General features: G+C 39.0%; 1 protein-coding gene across 1 annotated transcript in view; it reads left to right on the plus strand.

Annotated features, from left to right (window-relative positions):
• The window catches only part of CDK14 (cyclin dependent kinase 14), a 666485-nt gene that overhangs the window by 364947 nt on the left and 284615 nt on the right, over positions 1 to 16923 (plus strand). The window contains exon 9 of the mRNA XM_068972760.1: positions 12204 to 12324. Coding sequence (XP_068828861.1) covers positions 12204 to 12324 — 121 coding nt within the window. The remainder of the gene's footprint in view (positions 1 to 12203; positions 12325 to 16923) is intronic.

The raw sequence follows: 16923 nt of genomic DNA on the forward strand, positions 1-16923 counted from the left end.
AACCGTCTCGTCCTCAGATTATGGCAAGGGACTCGGAAGGGCCAACCTGGCAGCTGGGAAACCGGTGAGGAGCTCTTTCCAAGATTCAAGACCCAGAAGGATAAGTGCCATAAATGCTAGTGCCATAAAGACAGAAAGAGGGGACAGGATTTGAAACAGTAGAGGCAGATTGGATAGAACTGGAGGCCTCAACTTCCTTCTAATGAGAAATGATAATATAGGGACTTCCCTGGTGGTCCAGTGGCTAAGACTGCACCTCACCCCCAAATGCAAGGGCCTGGGTTCAATCCCTCGTCCAGGAACTAGATCCCACGTGCCACAACTGAAGATCCCATGTGCTGCAGCTAAGACCCAGTGGAGTCAAATAAATAAATACTTTAAAAAAAAAAAAAAAAAGAAGTAATGTAGAGAACAGCTGTCTTAGATTCTTTCTAGAACAAAAGCTGTAAGACTCATCTCCGCAATGATTGTGGTATATGTTTCTTTTATGCAATTAATGTATCTTTAAAATATTCCCCGAATGCTCAGTCTACCTCCTTTTGGAGATTTAAAGTTTATTTCTATATTCAGTCAGTTCAGTTCAGTCGCTCAGTTGTGTCCGAGTCTTTGTGACCCATGAAGCGCAGCACGCAAGGCCTCCCTGTCCATCACCAACTCCCAGAGTTTACTCAAACTCACGTTCATCGAGTCGGTGATGCCATCCAGCCATCTCAACCTCTGTCGTCCCTTTCTCCTCCTGCCCCCGATCCCTCCCAGCATCAGGGTCTTTTCCAAAGAGTCAACTCTTGGCATCAGGTGGCCAAAGTATTGGAGCCTCAGCTTCAGCATCATTCCTTCCAAAGAACACCTAGGACTGATCTCCTTTAGGATGGACTGGGTGGATCTCCTTACAGTCCAAGGGATTCTCAAAAGTCTTCTCCAACACCACAGTCCAAACGCATCAATTCTTCGGTGCTCAGCCTTCTTCACAGTCCAACTCTCACATCCATACATGACCACTGGAAAAACCATAGCCTTGACCAGACAGGCCTTTGTTGGCAAAGTAATGTCTCTGCTTTTGAATATGCCATTTAGGTTGGTCATAACTTTCCTTCCGTGGAGTAAGCATCTTTTAATTTCATGACTGCAGTCACCATCTGCAGTGATTTTGGAGCCCCCAAAAATAAAGTCTGACACTGTTTCCACTGTTTTCCCATCTATTTCCCATGAAGTGATGGGACCAGATGCCATGATTTCTGAATTAGTAATGCCCAATTCCAGTATCAGGGCAACCAGAATTGTCAGTGGATGTCATAAAACATGTTTTGAAATCATCCAAGTAAAGTTAAAATCATCAAAATAATGTTCATGTCTTTTCATAAACATTTTCTTCTAATGATAAATTCTGAAATTCTGTAGTGACTAGTACAGTGTTGAGACCCCAAAATATAACTTGCTGCTGCTGCTGCTGCTAAGTCGCTTCAGTCATGTCCCACTCTGTGCGACCCCATAGACGGCAACCCACTGGGCTCCCCCATCCCTGGCATTCTCCAGGCAAGAGCACTGGAGTGGGTTGCCATGTCCTTCTCCAATGCATGAAAGTGAAAAGTGAAAGTGAAGTTGCTCAGTCATGTCCGACTCTTAGCGACCCCATGGACTGCAGCCTACCAGGCTCCTCCGCCCATGGGATTTTCCAGGCAAGAGTACTGGAGTGGGGTGCCATTGCCTTCTGACTTCTGTTCAAACAGTAGGAAAAGAGAAAAGAAAAAAGTAAAGGAGTGGGAGAAAACAATTCATAAAAATTGGGCAAGAACCGTAACATCTTAGAAGTTTCATAATGACTTGGTGTAGCCCAAACCACTCCCCTCCCCCCTTGCACTGGCTCACTCATTCCCTCATAAATTGGAACTCATTCAGCTGGACATTTACCCTTATAAAAACAGAAAAACCTCTTAGTTCAGATTTGAGTGTAGTGGCCTACTTTCATCACGCGGCATATTTAAAAAATTCGCTTCCGTAAGGACACCCCAGAAGAGCTTTTTGTTTAGGTGTTGCTACTACATATTTTTCAGGTTAGCTTAACTGCACTCAAGTTTGAGGTTTCTGAAGGAAAACATGGGCCTTGGGTTCCTGTAAGATAAATAATGCCCCCGCCCCACAAAACTGAATTTCTAGCTGTCACTCTCCAAGTTACCACAGCCTTCTGACTAACTACTCCATTTCTGGGGCCACTGCTTTCTGCCAATTTCCATTTTAAGAGACAAAGCAGCTGATAATAATTTGTTCTCATTTCGGCAGTCAGAGCCTAACTTGAACTTCCTGAGCTGTTTCTCTTGATCAAATGTCTCTTTGCCTTGAGGGCTTGTCTGACTGTTCTGTGAGGCTCTCTAGACAGCGTCAGTCATTTTCTGTTGAGTTTACTTATGTTTTTGGAACCTCCTTTCGGTAGAACTGGCTGTGTTCTCTCCTCACTTCTCTTTCCAGTGTCCCCGGCCTCCCTGTCCTCACCCCAACCCTCTCCCTCTGTCACGAGCCTGACTTGTCACCGTTTGGGGGCTTTCAACCCACGCAGTCTGGGCTGCTGCCCATGTGGAGCTCAGGCACAAGTACGTTCCCAGGTTCCCAGTCTTTCCGAGGAGGCAATCACACTGCCTGCATTCAAAGCCTAGCACAGCCACTTATTACCATATGGCCAGAGGTAAATTAGTTTCCTTTGTGTTTAACGGTGATACTAACAATTATTTTAGGGCTTCCCAGGTGGTGCTAGTGGTGAAGAACCCACCTGCAAACGCAGGAGACACAGGAGACCAGGTTTAATCCCTGGGTTGGGAAGATCCCCTGCAGAAGGGAATGGCAACCCAGTCCAGTATTCTTGCCTGGAGAATCCCATGGACAGAGGAGCCTGGCGGGCTAGAGTCTTGTGGGGTCTCAGAGTCGGACATAACTGAAGTGACTTCATGCACAGCAATTATATTACTTTCTAGGTTATTTTAATGATTAAGTGATATCACACATTCAAAACTCTTCGAATACCCAGCAGATTGTAACTGCTCAAGAATTTCTCATCAGGTTTGCTGTGATATTATAAGCACTAGCATATCTGCTGATCTTCGTATTTTTATATTATCTACAGTAAGAGTAGAATATTGTTCCTTCCCTATTTTAAATTCTAGGTGGGATAGGAAGGAAATGGAAATAATTTTCACATACATCTCCAAAAGGAACACTCACTCTCATTTATTATCTTTCTTCAAAATTAAAAAAATTAATGAACTAGGTTATTTTGAATATTATATGTATATGATAATTTCATCTTTATACATTGGCTTCTTTCATATTAAGCACAAAGCATGCATTTGGCATAATACTGTAATTATTCCAACAATATAGGAATATATTGTTTTTATCTTCTATGCAAAATAGAAAATAAAATCTTCTTATATGTAAAATTTAGTTACAATTATTCAATAAATAATCTCTTTAAAACATATAAGTGCATACTCATATTTTTGTTATATAAATATATTTATAAACAAATGGTCTGAAAGTTCTGAGTATTACAGCCTGATTTAAAACTTGGATTCTTATGATAAATTTAGTATGTTTTGCCTTTAATTTTAAAAAACTGGAAACAAGCGTGGATATGGAAATTCATCAAAATTGCCAATTTAGTCAAAGTTATAAAATTCATTTTCTATATTGTGTTGTCATCTAACCTTGGAATAATAACTGTGAATTTCATTAACTGAGAAGCAGAAACTAGAAAATGAAATGTAAATCAATGAACTGTGAAAATGATGATATATTCACGTATACTCTCTTGAAAATGATTTTGCATTTTCTGCTAATGCAGATGTGATGTGGGATCAGTGAGGTGGAATTATTGACTTAAAAGGGCTTTTTAAGAACATGAGCATATATGATCTTCATACATTTACTGAACAAAATTCTTAGTAATATTTTCTTAGAATCCCTGAGTTTTAGTACCTGTATGGACTTTATAGATTTTCCTTAGCCTGACCCATAGGTCAGCAAACTTTTTCTTAAAGGACCAAATTACTAAATTTTGGAACTTTACAGGTTATGCTGTGTGCTAAGTCGCTCAAGTCGTGTCTGACTCTCTGTGACCCCATGAACTGTAGCCCGCCAGGCTCCCCTGTCCATGAGATTCTCCAGGCAAGAACACTGGAGTAGGTTGCCATGCCCTCCTCCGGGGGATCCTCCCACCCAGGGATCAAACCCGCCTCTCTTATGTCTTCTGCATTGGCAGGTGGGTTCTTTACTGCTAGCGCCACCTGGGACGCCCTTACAGGTTATACAACTCAGCTTTGCTGTTGAGTGCAAAAAAGCCATCGGAGAAGGCAATGGCCCCCCACTCCAGTACTATTGCCTGCAAAATCCCATGGACGGAGGAGCCTGGTGGGGTACAGTCCATGGGGTCACTGAGAGTTGGACACGACTCAGTGACTTCACTTTCACTTTTCACTTTCATGCATTGGAGAAGGAAATGGCAACCCACTCCAGTGTTCTTGCCTAGAGAATCCCAGGGACGACGGAGCCTGGGGGTTCGCACAGAGTCGGACACAGCTAAAGCGACTTAGCAGCAGCAGCAGCAAAAAAGCCATAGACAATATGTGAAGAAACAGCTATAATTGTGTCCTAGCAATTATTTACACAGACAGGTAGCCTGCTTGTAGGCTACAGCTGGCTGACTCTGATCTCAGCCTCTTTATTTTACTCATAACATAAGCAAGAGAGCTTAAGGGCACACAGCTAGCTGGCTAGTGTCAGAACCACGATCAGGCCTTTAGTTTTTTCTTACTGCAGCTTCCAAAATGCAGAATACTGCTCTGGTAGCAAAAGCATGTTTTCTACATGGTAGTTGGCCGAAAAACTCTGGCTAATTGGTCTTACCACCATACCTATCAGTTTCACGTAAAGCAGTATTTCCCACAGGAATGGATTGTTTTTCATCTTCTATGCAAAATAGAATAAAATCTTCATATATATAACATTTAAGTATTTGAAATGTTCCTTTCTTATTTAGAATGTCCTTTTAAAAATATTATGATCCTTCCTGTTATTTCAAAGGAAAGATTAAAAAAATGTGCCCTTGTGGATAGACAGAAGCTAGGCATAATTTATTAACTTAAAGAATTCAAAGATAATTAAATAATAGCAAAATAAAATATTGCCTTAAAATGTGCTAATGTCTTGTGGGCTTAATTTCATTTTAATCAGTTTGTTTTCAGAGATTACTTACTTAGTTGAAAGCCTCTGACAAATGCCAGTCATAACATTTTAAAGGGATTTCAGTATCCTGTGAAGAGTACCTTCTGTTAAAGTAGAAGTCTGGACAGAAACAAAAGCAAAGATGTTTCATTTAAAGGAAAGAAGAGGAGATTATAATTGTTATCTCAAAACTTTTTTCTACCGTAAGAAACAACATGTGATATTAAAGGTATTAAAAAAATAAGCCTGTCCCCCAAATGCTCACGTTTCCTGCCTCTTGTCATGGCAAGTATGAGGCTAGAGAATTGGAGGGTGCTCATAGGGGGAGATTGGGCATGTAAGTCCTTTATTATTCACGTTGAAGTTTATCCCAGGTAAATTTTAATTTTCAATAAAATTAATCTCAATGCATGTAGATCATTTATTGTCCAGAATATATGTCAAAATTGGTAACTGTTTGCCATGGATGAACCTGAGGCTGCTATTACATTCCTGTAATTGATGATGATAATCTGAGGAGAAGGAAGAAAAGAAACTATGATGTAAAAATCCATTGAATTTTTAGAAGCTTTTATGTATTTATTTGTTTCTGACTGTTCTAGGTCTTTGTTGCTTTGCACAGGCTTTCTCTAGCTTTGGCAGGTGGGGTTGCTGTGCACAGACTTATTGTGGTGGCTTCTCTGCGGAGTACAGGCTCTAGGGTGCGTGGGCCTCAGGACTTGTGGCACGCAGCCTCAGTAGTTTCAGCTTGCGGGCTTGGTGGTTGCGTCTTGGGAGCTCCAGGACGCAGCCTCAGGACTTGTGGAACGCAGGCTTCATTGCTCCGCGGCATGTGGGATCTTCGTGGACCAGGAATCGAATGTGTATCCTCTTGTCCACTGTGCCCCGAGGGAGATCTTCCATTGAGTTTTGTGATTTTGTAAGTGAACGGAGCCTATCATGAAACAAGATTGCCAGTTTTGGTGAATGGATGGATAGTGACCTTTAGTGGTTAAGTTACAGAACACTGGAAGTGGTAGTATTGGTTGGGGAATTGGGAACAATAAAAATAAACATACATACGGAGGATATAAACTGTTATTTTTATATAGAAATCTTAACTTTTAGGGGAAGATTGATAGTAGAGATGTGTATTTGGGATCTTCAGCAGATAGGTAGTAACTGAAGACATGAGGGTAAACCAGATCCTCCTGGAAAACCAATCAAGTGCAGAGACCAAAGGTCAAAGCCAAAACTCTGAACATCCCTTTAAGAAAGTACTTTTCTCTTTTGTTTGATGGTTGTTTATTGATACACTCTAAGAGTGGCAATAAAGAGCTTTACAAATTAATTTAACCCATCATCAGATACTTAATGTAAATCCTCTGAGAGGGAGAGAATGCCATTAAAAATATCTATTTAAAAAAGAAATTTCTGGACTTCCGTGGTGGCCCAATGGTTAAGAATCTGCCTGCCAATGCAGGGGACATGAGTTCAATCCCAGGTCCAGGGAGATCCCACATGCCACAGAACGACTAAACCTGTGCACCACAGTACTGAAGCCTGCACACCTAGAATCCTTGATCTGCGACAGGAGAAGCTACGGCAATGAGAAACCCGCACACTGCAGCTAGGGAAAGTCCACACCTAGCAGCAACCAAAAATTAGAAAAAATTCCTGGCCAGGTTCCAGGACTGTACAATGGGAAAGAAATATAAAAATCGTCTGCCCTTACTCCATGGATTAGCTGACAGAATAGAGAAAGTCTTTTCCTTCGCAGCCTGAAAGCCTAATGGTAAAATGTTACCCAAGTATGTCATGTCTGTTTCGAATCAAGTATTGAAGAAATGAGCCCCTGTCTTAGAAATGTCACGTTGTGATTAAGAGCAGAACATTCTTTTTCTGATCATTCAGTTTGGGGAATGAGGTACGGTGAAAGAGACCTGTGGGAATTGATCTAATATGAAAGCAAAACCACTGAGAAGCGCTGAACAGTGGCACGTCCTCCGGAAAGACTGAAGTGCTGAAAGGTGTTCCTTTATACTGTGTTTCAGTTGGCTTTCACAAGGCCATCTAGCTCTTGCCATTATTCCACTTACTTTGAAAGAAACAAGTCAATGTTGCCAGTTCTTTCGCAATTCGTTAGTCAAAGCAAAAACATGGAAGTGAGCATTCTTGAAGCCCAATTCTTAATTTAGCCACTTTCTCCGTGGAGTCAGAGGGAGGACTCAAGTTTCTAAGCAGGGTCACCACCTGTAAAAAGGATGCATCAGGATTTGAAAGAATAATTAGATGTGCATGGAATAGAAATCTATTGGACATGAGTGTGCAGCTATTAATAAAAGGATATTTACTATTTGGGGTTCTTAAAACTGTTTACTAGTAAATTGCCATTTGATGCTGGACTCATAGCACCTTCCCTGTATTAATAATACTGTTTGCTGTAGAGACTTGTGGTTGGTGTCCAGTTTAGTGCCTGTAGTACATCCCCATTCCTGTACTTGGAGAAAGAAATGGCAACTGACTGCAGTGTTCTTGCCTGAAGAATTCCATGGACAGAGGAGCCTGGCAGGCTGTAGTCCATGGGATTGCAGAGTTGGACACTACTGAGTGATACTGGTGAGGAATTGGGTAAACCCATATCTGAAGCCCACACAGAAGTATGAGCTGGAGAAATCTCCTAAGGATGCCAGTTAAAACTTGGCATGAGCCACAGTTATCCACAGAGTGTATACATTTAGAAAGCATTGGTTTAAATATGTAGCTGCAGACAAGTCCATCAGTTGTGGAGCAGATAGAGGAAGTTCCAGAAGCCGGCCAAATCGCTGCTGTTATCTCTCCCATAACTGAGAAGTCAAGGGAATAAATTTAAAAGATTAGGAGGGAAGTTTGGGGGAGAATCGATACATGTATATATATATGGCTGAGTCCCTTTGCTGTTCGCCTGAAACTATTACAACATTGTTAATCAGCTGTATGCATGCATGCGTTCGTTCATCCCTTCAGTCATGTCCAACTCTTTGCGACCCTGTGGACTGTAGCCTGCCAGGCTCCTCCGTTGAAGGGATTCTCCAGGCAAGAAAACTGGAGTGGGTTGCCATGCCCTCCTCCAGGGGATCTTCCCTACCCAAGGATTGAACCCACATCTCTTATATCTCCTGCATTGGCAGGTGGGTTCTTTACCACTAGCACCACCCGGGAAATCCAATCAGCTGTACCCCAATACAAAATAAAAAATTAAAAAAAAAATAACCTGCCATGTGGCAGATGTATATTGTATTATATTTCATGCTTGCATGCTTAGTCGCTCAGTCGTGTCTGACTCTCTGCATCTTCATAAACTGTAGCCCACCAGACTCCTCTGTCCATCGGATTCTCCAGGCAAGAGTACTGGAGTGAGTTGCCATTTCCTCCTCTAGGGAATCTTCCCGACCCAGGGATCGAACCAGCATCTCCTGTGTCTTCTGCATTGCAGGCAGATTCTTTACCCACTGAGACATCTTCTAGACTGTTATTGCATTATATTTCATATCACATAATTGTATTTGCATATTATTATACATTTCATCTTATGTTACATATGATAAAGTGAGATAACAAAATAAAATAAAAGAATGGGAGTGGTCAACTGTATCCATTGCACCTGAGGACTTTTAAGATAAGGTCTGAAGAATCTCCATTGGTTGATGCCAAAGGGTTAGTTCGCTTAAGGCAACTGTCACATGACTTACTTTGTGTCCCTGCCAGAGGATAGAACCAGACTCAGAATGGCAGCAGAAATTAGACCGTGTTACAGAGATATGAAGAGGAATTCTTTCCTTGGGAAAGAACTTACCTGTAAAGCTTCTGAACTCTTTTGGAAATCTAAGATTCTGCGATGCTAACTCATATTAAGGTTGCCCAAATTTGAATAATTGGCAACAGCGCTTGATTATCAGGGTTTTTAACTCTGCTCTTTAGGGATCTTTCCTTAGTTAAAAGTGGTAACATCTTTACATTGGATACCCTTAAATGGTTATGCAAGCCAATTTAGGTGCCCAAAAGGAACATGCACCCTTTCATATACACATGCTCAGCCAAAGCAGCAGCGTATAAATAACCTATACTCATCTAGTTAGCATTTCACTTTGGTTTTTTGACTTTTAATTCAGACTAAACATTAATATAAGAAGTTTTGATAATAACCCCTGAACTTCATCTTTTTTAGAAGGTAATGTAGCTCTCGTCCTGTAGGGTAACCATAGCAACTGACGAGGAACAGAAAAGAAAGCTTTCACACATGCTGTGCTAATTAATCCTATCCTACAGATTCCCTTCAGCTGGAGGATACAGTTTAATAAATTTTGCATGAGTAAGCGTGTTTTGATGCATGAACTATATAAATACACAGGAGTATCTTTACTAAAAATATTTATTTAAAAATGTGGTTGTGTATTTCTGCTTCAAGGTGTGCTTTTTTTTTTCTTTTGAGTCATTGATTTAATAATTTGCTCCCTCTTTGAAAAGTTTGGGGATTTATCTCTTTAACTGAACAGAAATATTTTTAGGGTGAAAAACTTTTGTTTAACAATATACAAGACATTTGCCCCAAGAATATGTTTTAATTGACTCTGTGATATAGTGGGATGTTAGTTTTTCTCAAGTGATGCAGGAGAGTGTATCTTAAAAATATCATAACATTATTCAATATAACACATTTACAGGCAAACCATTTTAAGGAACTGTCTTAATGCTTTGAAGAGTTAGAATATCGAAAACTCACTTTCCCTGATGATTTGGAAAGTTACATGACCCGTGTGAATGGAGTTTGGGCAGTCCTTGACCTAAACTTGGGGCTTCGCTGGTGGCTCAGAAGATAAAGAATCTGCCTGCCAATGCAGGAGACAGGATTTGATCCTTGGGTTGGGAAGAGCCCCTGGAGGAGGGCATGGCAGTTCACTCCGGTATTCTTGCCTGGAGAATCCCATGGACAGAGGAGCCTGGCAGGCTACAGACCATGGGGTCGTAAAGAGTCAGACACAACTGAGCAACTAAGTACTCACACAGTTGACCTAAAATTGAAATGGAGAAAAATAATGTAGACAAAGAGCTTTTTCTGTTTCTAGTTTTTTAGAACTACTTAATAAATTTTACAAACTTATATTCAGAGTGAGCATAATTGACTTGGAGTCATACATCATTATTTAGATTTCTACTAGGTTATTTTGAGGTCTGGTTCTCTCTTTTTAAAACTGGGAATATCACAATTTTCTATAACCAGTGTGGTCTTCTGAGCTGTCAAAGAAAATCTCAGATTTTTAAATTCTCCTATCCCTCTGGCCTAGCTTTCTGTCAACAGGGCCTTGGCAAAACCAAGAAAACCAGCCCGAATGTTTTTGGCATCCCATTCGCCTTGACAACAGCATAAGGCGCAAGTCAGAACCGATTTTGGGACTTGCGCTCAGCCCCTTGGTCTGTATAGAAACATGCTCATTTGAGGAAGGAAACCCTTTGATGGCATTACTCTGGAAACACTTTCATGCCCTGATTGTTTTCTCTCTTGTTCAGTTTTGCTTGCTTTGAGGTAGGATAAAACCTTGCAGAAAAAAGAAGAGGTTATTATGGAAATCTATTTTCAGAGATAGTCATTCCATTCATGTGCAGAAAAGTTAGAGACCATATATGTGTATGTATGTTTGAATGTATCAGATCTGTACACTTTAATATGGAAGACTTGTAACAGCAGTCAATTTATAATATGCCATTGTGTTGTTATAAAAACAGTATGGTAGGGAAAATGGAATTTTTGAAACCAAACTGAACTAATTAGAAATTCTTCATCTTACCAGCTACCCTGTTAATTTTAATATTTACATATAATACAGTAAAAGAAATGCTATTAAAAAGTGTTTAATAAACAAAAAATGTAAGGTTCCTAAGTATTACATAAAAGCTTAAATAATCAAAACATTAAAATGAATATATTATGGTAGGTTCACTGTAAAAATGTTTATTTACTTAGAGCATCACAGTGATAGATAAAACTTTACTCTCCTCACTAATGAACATACCCAGATAGAAAACTATCATACAGCTTTTTTTCTAAAAATAATATCCGTAATTTGTGTTTTTTAAAGGAATTCTGTATTCATTGTATAAAACTTGGGAAAAATTCAGAAAATATATTAAATTAAAAAAAACTAAATATTTCTATATTCAGAACTAACCATTGAAAATATTGAAATATATTTTTCAACAGTCTTTTTCCAGTGCCTCAGTATTTATGATTGTGAGTCAAACTGCACATAATTTATCACTTAATATATTATTTTGACCACTTTCCCAATTTTTAAACATTCTTAGAGAACTTTAATTTTATTACATGGTATCTCATCTCCATGTACCAGATTTATTAACTACTCCTTTATAATTATTGATTCATGTGTTTCAAATGACGCTCCTGAATGAGCATTTCTTAGTGTTTGATGGAACACTGACACCAAAAGAAATTTTGGAAAAAACCTTTGAGAAAAGAGTCATATTCTCTTCTTTCAGATTCATAATACATGTTAGAAAAAACTAAGGGCGCTGAGAAGTCTCACAGTATACAGACCTGTTTTACTTTTTAAACCATCTTTTCTCAAAGTTATTCAGTCTTTGAACTTTTTCTTGTAATACTTATTTTTAACTGTCAGAACCAAAGTACCATGAAACAATCTTTGGAAAGCCAGGAGATTTCTAAGCCTCTGTATCATATCTAATAGTTTATGAATCATTTGTTTACTCTTTTGGGATTTTTTTTAGGTTCTTAGTGCTTTATTAGGAAATATAAAGGATTTATTGGTTATTAGCATGTATTTGAAACAGGTAGACCAAAATATGCTTTCCCCAACCTTTTGCATAACTTTGACATTGCATTCATGATTCTGTATTATAATATCACATTTGACCTTTTAAAACTGTGAACATCCATATTTAAATTACTTTGATCATTAATGTCTATTAAACTTCTTTATGTTCCCTGTAACCCACAGGTCTCGCAAGAGCAAAATCCGTCCCTAGCCACACATACTCCAATGAAGTGGTTACCTTGTGGTACAGACCTCCAGATGTCCTCCTGGGCTCGACAGAATATTCCACCTGCCTTGACATGTGGTGAGAAATGGAGCTTTACTCTAGCTAATTTATCCGTAGTGCTTGGTCTGGGTCAAGCCTAGACAAACATCCTAACGGTCTGAATGAAGATTAATGGTACTGGAGTGTTTGCTGGTGTGTGGCAATACCACTGGAGTTTTTGAAAACATAATTGGGAATGTTCCCTAATCAGGGGCTCTCTTACAGATGGTGTCTGGTAATAGTTCTTGATGGACAAGGGCAGAGGCATTTTTCTAGCTGTCAGTTCAGTGATTTTCTCCCTAACGGCCTTAATTTGTGGCTTTGTTTTATAACAAGGGAGTATATATCTCCAAATAGCAGTATGAGTTGGAAGTAGTAGAAGCATGTTTAAATTCACAGCAGAATTCAGATAAATGGTCTGAACATTTTGCTATAACTGTGAGGTGCTAAATTTGGTACAGTATACCCCTGAAAACTGTTGGTGCCAATTATTCAAGGTGAAATAAAACAATCACTTTTTTTTAAATGTCAGAGTACATTTAATTCCAGTAGAGTCACAGTTCTGCACAATGGTTTAGCATAACTTAAAAATCTGTTATAGGAGTCCCCAAGACCTGTGAGATTTAATGTATGATTATTATCAATGATAAACTTTGATGAGTTTCCAGTCTAATATGATCCAGTTCAATTAAGGGAATAATCTTCTTTTTAGCTACCAGGGAAGGCTTAATAGTGAATGTTAAAAATATCATTTATTAATAGAAAAATTCCCTTTCTAGACTCACAGTTGTGTTCAAAGTAAAACAGTTCATATAGCGCATAGTTTTTTAATAGCAGGAATCATCTTCCATGAACGATGATGCACCACATGCAGAATTCAGCTACATGTTCACATAATGTTTATGACCTCAATAAAGCTGCAGCGTGTGTCATTTATCTTCTTGCCATGTAGTTACTTCACTGCTCTACCCTCAGTAATCTTGGCTTTTAGTTAATTAGGCTGTGATGTGGCCTGGCTGTCTTCCCTGATGTTTCTGATCTAAACACTTTATGGGGAGAAAACAATGAAGTTTCTTGATGTAAGGCACAGTATAGATTTACTTAATTTAGAGTCCAGCAACTCCCTTAGACATGGGATTTGGGGATCTGTGAAGCCACTGAAAATCTATGCAACATTTCGTGTACACATGGGTATATTTATTTTTATGAGGTGTAGATCTCCAGCTTTCACTAGAGCTATAAAAGAATCTGGGTCATCAAACAGCCTAATATCTATTGCCATAGATTTTGTAATGCCTTATAATAAATCAAATACCATTGTAAATGCATGCTCCAAAACACTGAGAATAAAGATGACCATCTATCATTAAGGAGCTGAGCTAATCCATTTTTTACATCAAACTTCCTGGCTTTTTTTTTTTTTTTTTGACAATTGTTTACACAGTTAGATTTTTTTTTTTCCCCCAGAGCTAAGCAGGGGCTTGAACAAAATAGCTATTTTGGTCATTAGCTGTAATGGAGGAAAAGATTGGAAATAAAGGTCAATGAATGCATCCATCTGAATATCAGTTACTGTCTCATTCCCTGCCTCCTTCCTGCCCTTATAGTTGCAAGTTGGCTATGCAAATAATCATTACTTAATATTCTTGAGTTAGGGAGTGTTTTTCTCCATTTTTTGAGAATAGGAATTCTAGATTGTCTTCCAATGAGGTCAGTCAAGGACTCTGCTAACAGAACATAGTTTGGAAACATTTGTAACTTGGAGCCAGTCTTGTCTTAGTTGCTTGGCAGCGCACTTCAAGCTCTACCCTTAGACTGGGGAGAAGCTATTTTTTTAATACGCTAGTGGCTAATTTTCCCCAAAGCTTTGAAAGTGCTCTGTAAAGAGCAAAGAACTACATGGATTCTGACTTGCTAGTATGTCTGCTTCTGACGTGTAGTGTTTGATGTCCAGTCTGTGTCTTTCCACTGCCCCCAGCGCCAGCCTTTCTTTCTTTCACATGTGTGTGCCTGTTGGTATCCTTTTAAGGAAGAAGGTTTGGTTGCTTTCTGCCAATTTGCTTTAACGGAGACATGATGAAGCCTAGGAAGAAGATTGTAATTTAAGTGGAAGGGGGGAAATTGATATGAAATAGTAGACCCCGAATGCCCTTTCGCCTGCATGCCAAGATTATTCATTGCCATAAAAACAAAAAATAAATGTGTTATGTTGGAGCACTTTCCCACATTATTGGCTGTTCATTTCTGAGTTATGTCTATGCTATGCCTGTCACTCTGAATCTGATTTCATTCCAAGCCGTTTTCTAACAGCCGTTTTGTTATTTTCCAGGTAAAATGTATATATTTTTCCAGTCAGAGAAAAGTTCACAGGGCACTGATTTTTGCATCATTGGTGACCTTGATGCTGGATACTGAAAGATCTAGAAATGGGACTATGGTTGAGTCTTGGCTCAGCTGCCCCAGAGAGCAGTGCAAATATTAACCCACAGACAATAGCGGGGAGGCAGGTGGCAGTGGTTTCAGGCTGTTTTTACAGTTCATTTACCATCCTGGGGCAGCAGGGTAGTAACTAAAAACTAACGATCCCTACCCAGTGTTACAGTTTCCGGTGTTCTGTTTAAATAGCTTCGGGCAATAAAAGTATTAATGAAGACACTTATGCATTAACATTGGCAGCGAGTGATGGGAATCAGAGCTCTCCTGCTGTGATTCACTGCTCTAGGTCTCCAGCATGTTGGTGATGTATAGATACACTGGGCAGCTTGAGAACTCATCAGGAAAGGTAGTTTTTGGTACCTTGACTGCCTCCATGGAGGAGGACTTAAGCAAAGGAATCAAATTGGACTTTGTCTGGTGTATAACTTCCCTTAATTCTTGGATGTTATAACTCTTTGTTTAAGTCCAGGCATAGGAAATCATCTTTAAGCTTCTAAACCAAAAAGGCTTACCAAGTACTGAAAACCACATTAAGAGAAGTGCAGATGTTCCAACGAGCTTATCTGTGCAGTCCCTCCCTAGTCAAGGAGTTCTGCTCTAGCTGTCGAGATAATTGCTCTAAACAAGCTTTATATTGCTTTATAGAAGCTCATAAATATATTTAGAGTGGCATTCGTTTTCTAAAGCAGTAGGTTACTTGGGATTGTTTTAAGGGATTAAATTTTAACATAGGGTGACAAAATTATCTGTAGCTAATAAATATCTCATCAAGATCATGTTGCTTTTGGGAGGGGCCACAGTTTATAATGGTACCACCTTGTGTCGATTCTATGCTCCCCAATAGCATGTCAGTCTCCCCTTTCCATCATCTTTTTCAAAGCTAATTAACATATTAACTATGCTTGTCAAAATGTGGGGCAAGTCGTTTATAAATAAGCCTGTCAAATGTAATGAGATTGCATATTAAATCACCCTTTCTCTATTACATCTCTGATTTAGGATTAAAATCAATTTATTTAACATTGTAACAGCTGGGTGGTTAGAAAAAAAATTTCCGTACTGATCTTGATATATAGAAAAATGTCTGCATCAAAATTGATTTTGCATATATCAGAAAAAAAATTGCCTATTTATTGAGTATTATAAGGCCATTTAGCATTGCATTGTATTAAAGAAGCCTAATTACCATACATATTGGCAATATAGAGTTCTGCCCTCATCCTTAAGAATCTCTCCTGAACAAAGGAAATTTATGTAATAAAGTTTCCTAAGGACTCAGGTTTGTTTACCACTGTTTTAAGAGAAAGAATCATAAACGAATCCTACTGTAGTGCCCACCCAGAAAAGAAATGTGTTCCACGTGAGATAATACCTTGAGTAATTGGCCAGTAGTAATCATAATAATTAAGTCTTAGCATTAGTAATAACAATGGTAATAAAAAGAGATACTTTTCTTGGACCCAAATTGTATTCTAAGCTCCTTTATATATTAAAAAAAAAATCTGCAGTTTCTTTTGCCCTAATACTCTGTTTTGGAAGAGTATGGTTGCTTGATAATGTCGTGTTGGTTTCTACTGTATGGCAAAGTGAATCAGCTACATGTATACGTACATCCTCTCTTTTGGGGATTTCCTTCCCATTTAGGTCCCCACAGAGCCTTGAGTAGAGTTCCCTGTGCTAAACAGTAGGTTCATTGGTCATCTGTTTTGCACACAGTATCAGTAGTGTGTATATGGCAATCCCAATCTCCCAATTCATCCCACCCGCTTCTTCCCCATTGGCGTCTTTATGTTTGTTCTATCTGTGTTTCTGTTTCTGCTTTGTAAATAAGATCTTCTATTCCTCTTATATAGTTTAATTACTTACCTACCGTTCCATGATAAAGTGAAAGAAAGCAAACCCTGGAGAGACCAAATAGAACAATAAAGGTCATATATTCAGTAAATAGAGTCAGCATTCAAACTCAGCTAACCTACTCCAAAACTTTTTCTCCCTAAAACATATTACACAGTCTCCTAAGATGATGTATAAGCAATTGTTTTTTTCATTTGACTAGAAATGTGATTCCAAAATACCTCTTTGAGAATTTAGATTATGCTCTGAGTCATGTTGGGTCCTTTGCGTGCTTCAAACCAAGTGGATGGCTTGCCTCTTAATTTTATTCAGGGTGGAGCTTTTTTGAAATAAACTTAAGACTTGACT

The sequence above is a fragment of the Capricornis sumatraensis genome, chromosome 5 (assembly GCF_032405125.1).
Source record: "Capricornis sumatraensis isolate serow.1 chromosome 5, serow.2, whole genome shotgun sequence".
NCBI lineage: Eukaryota > Metazoa > Chordata > Mammalia > Artiodactyla > Bovidae > Capricornis > Capricornis sumatraensis.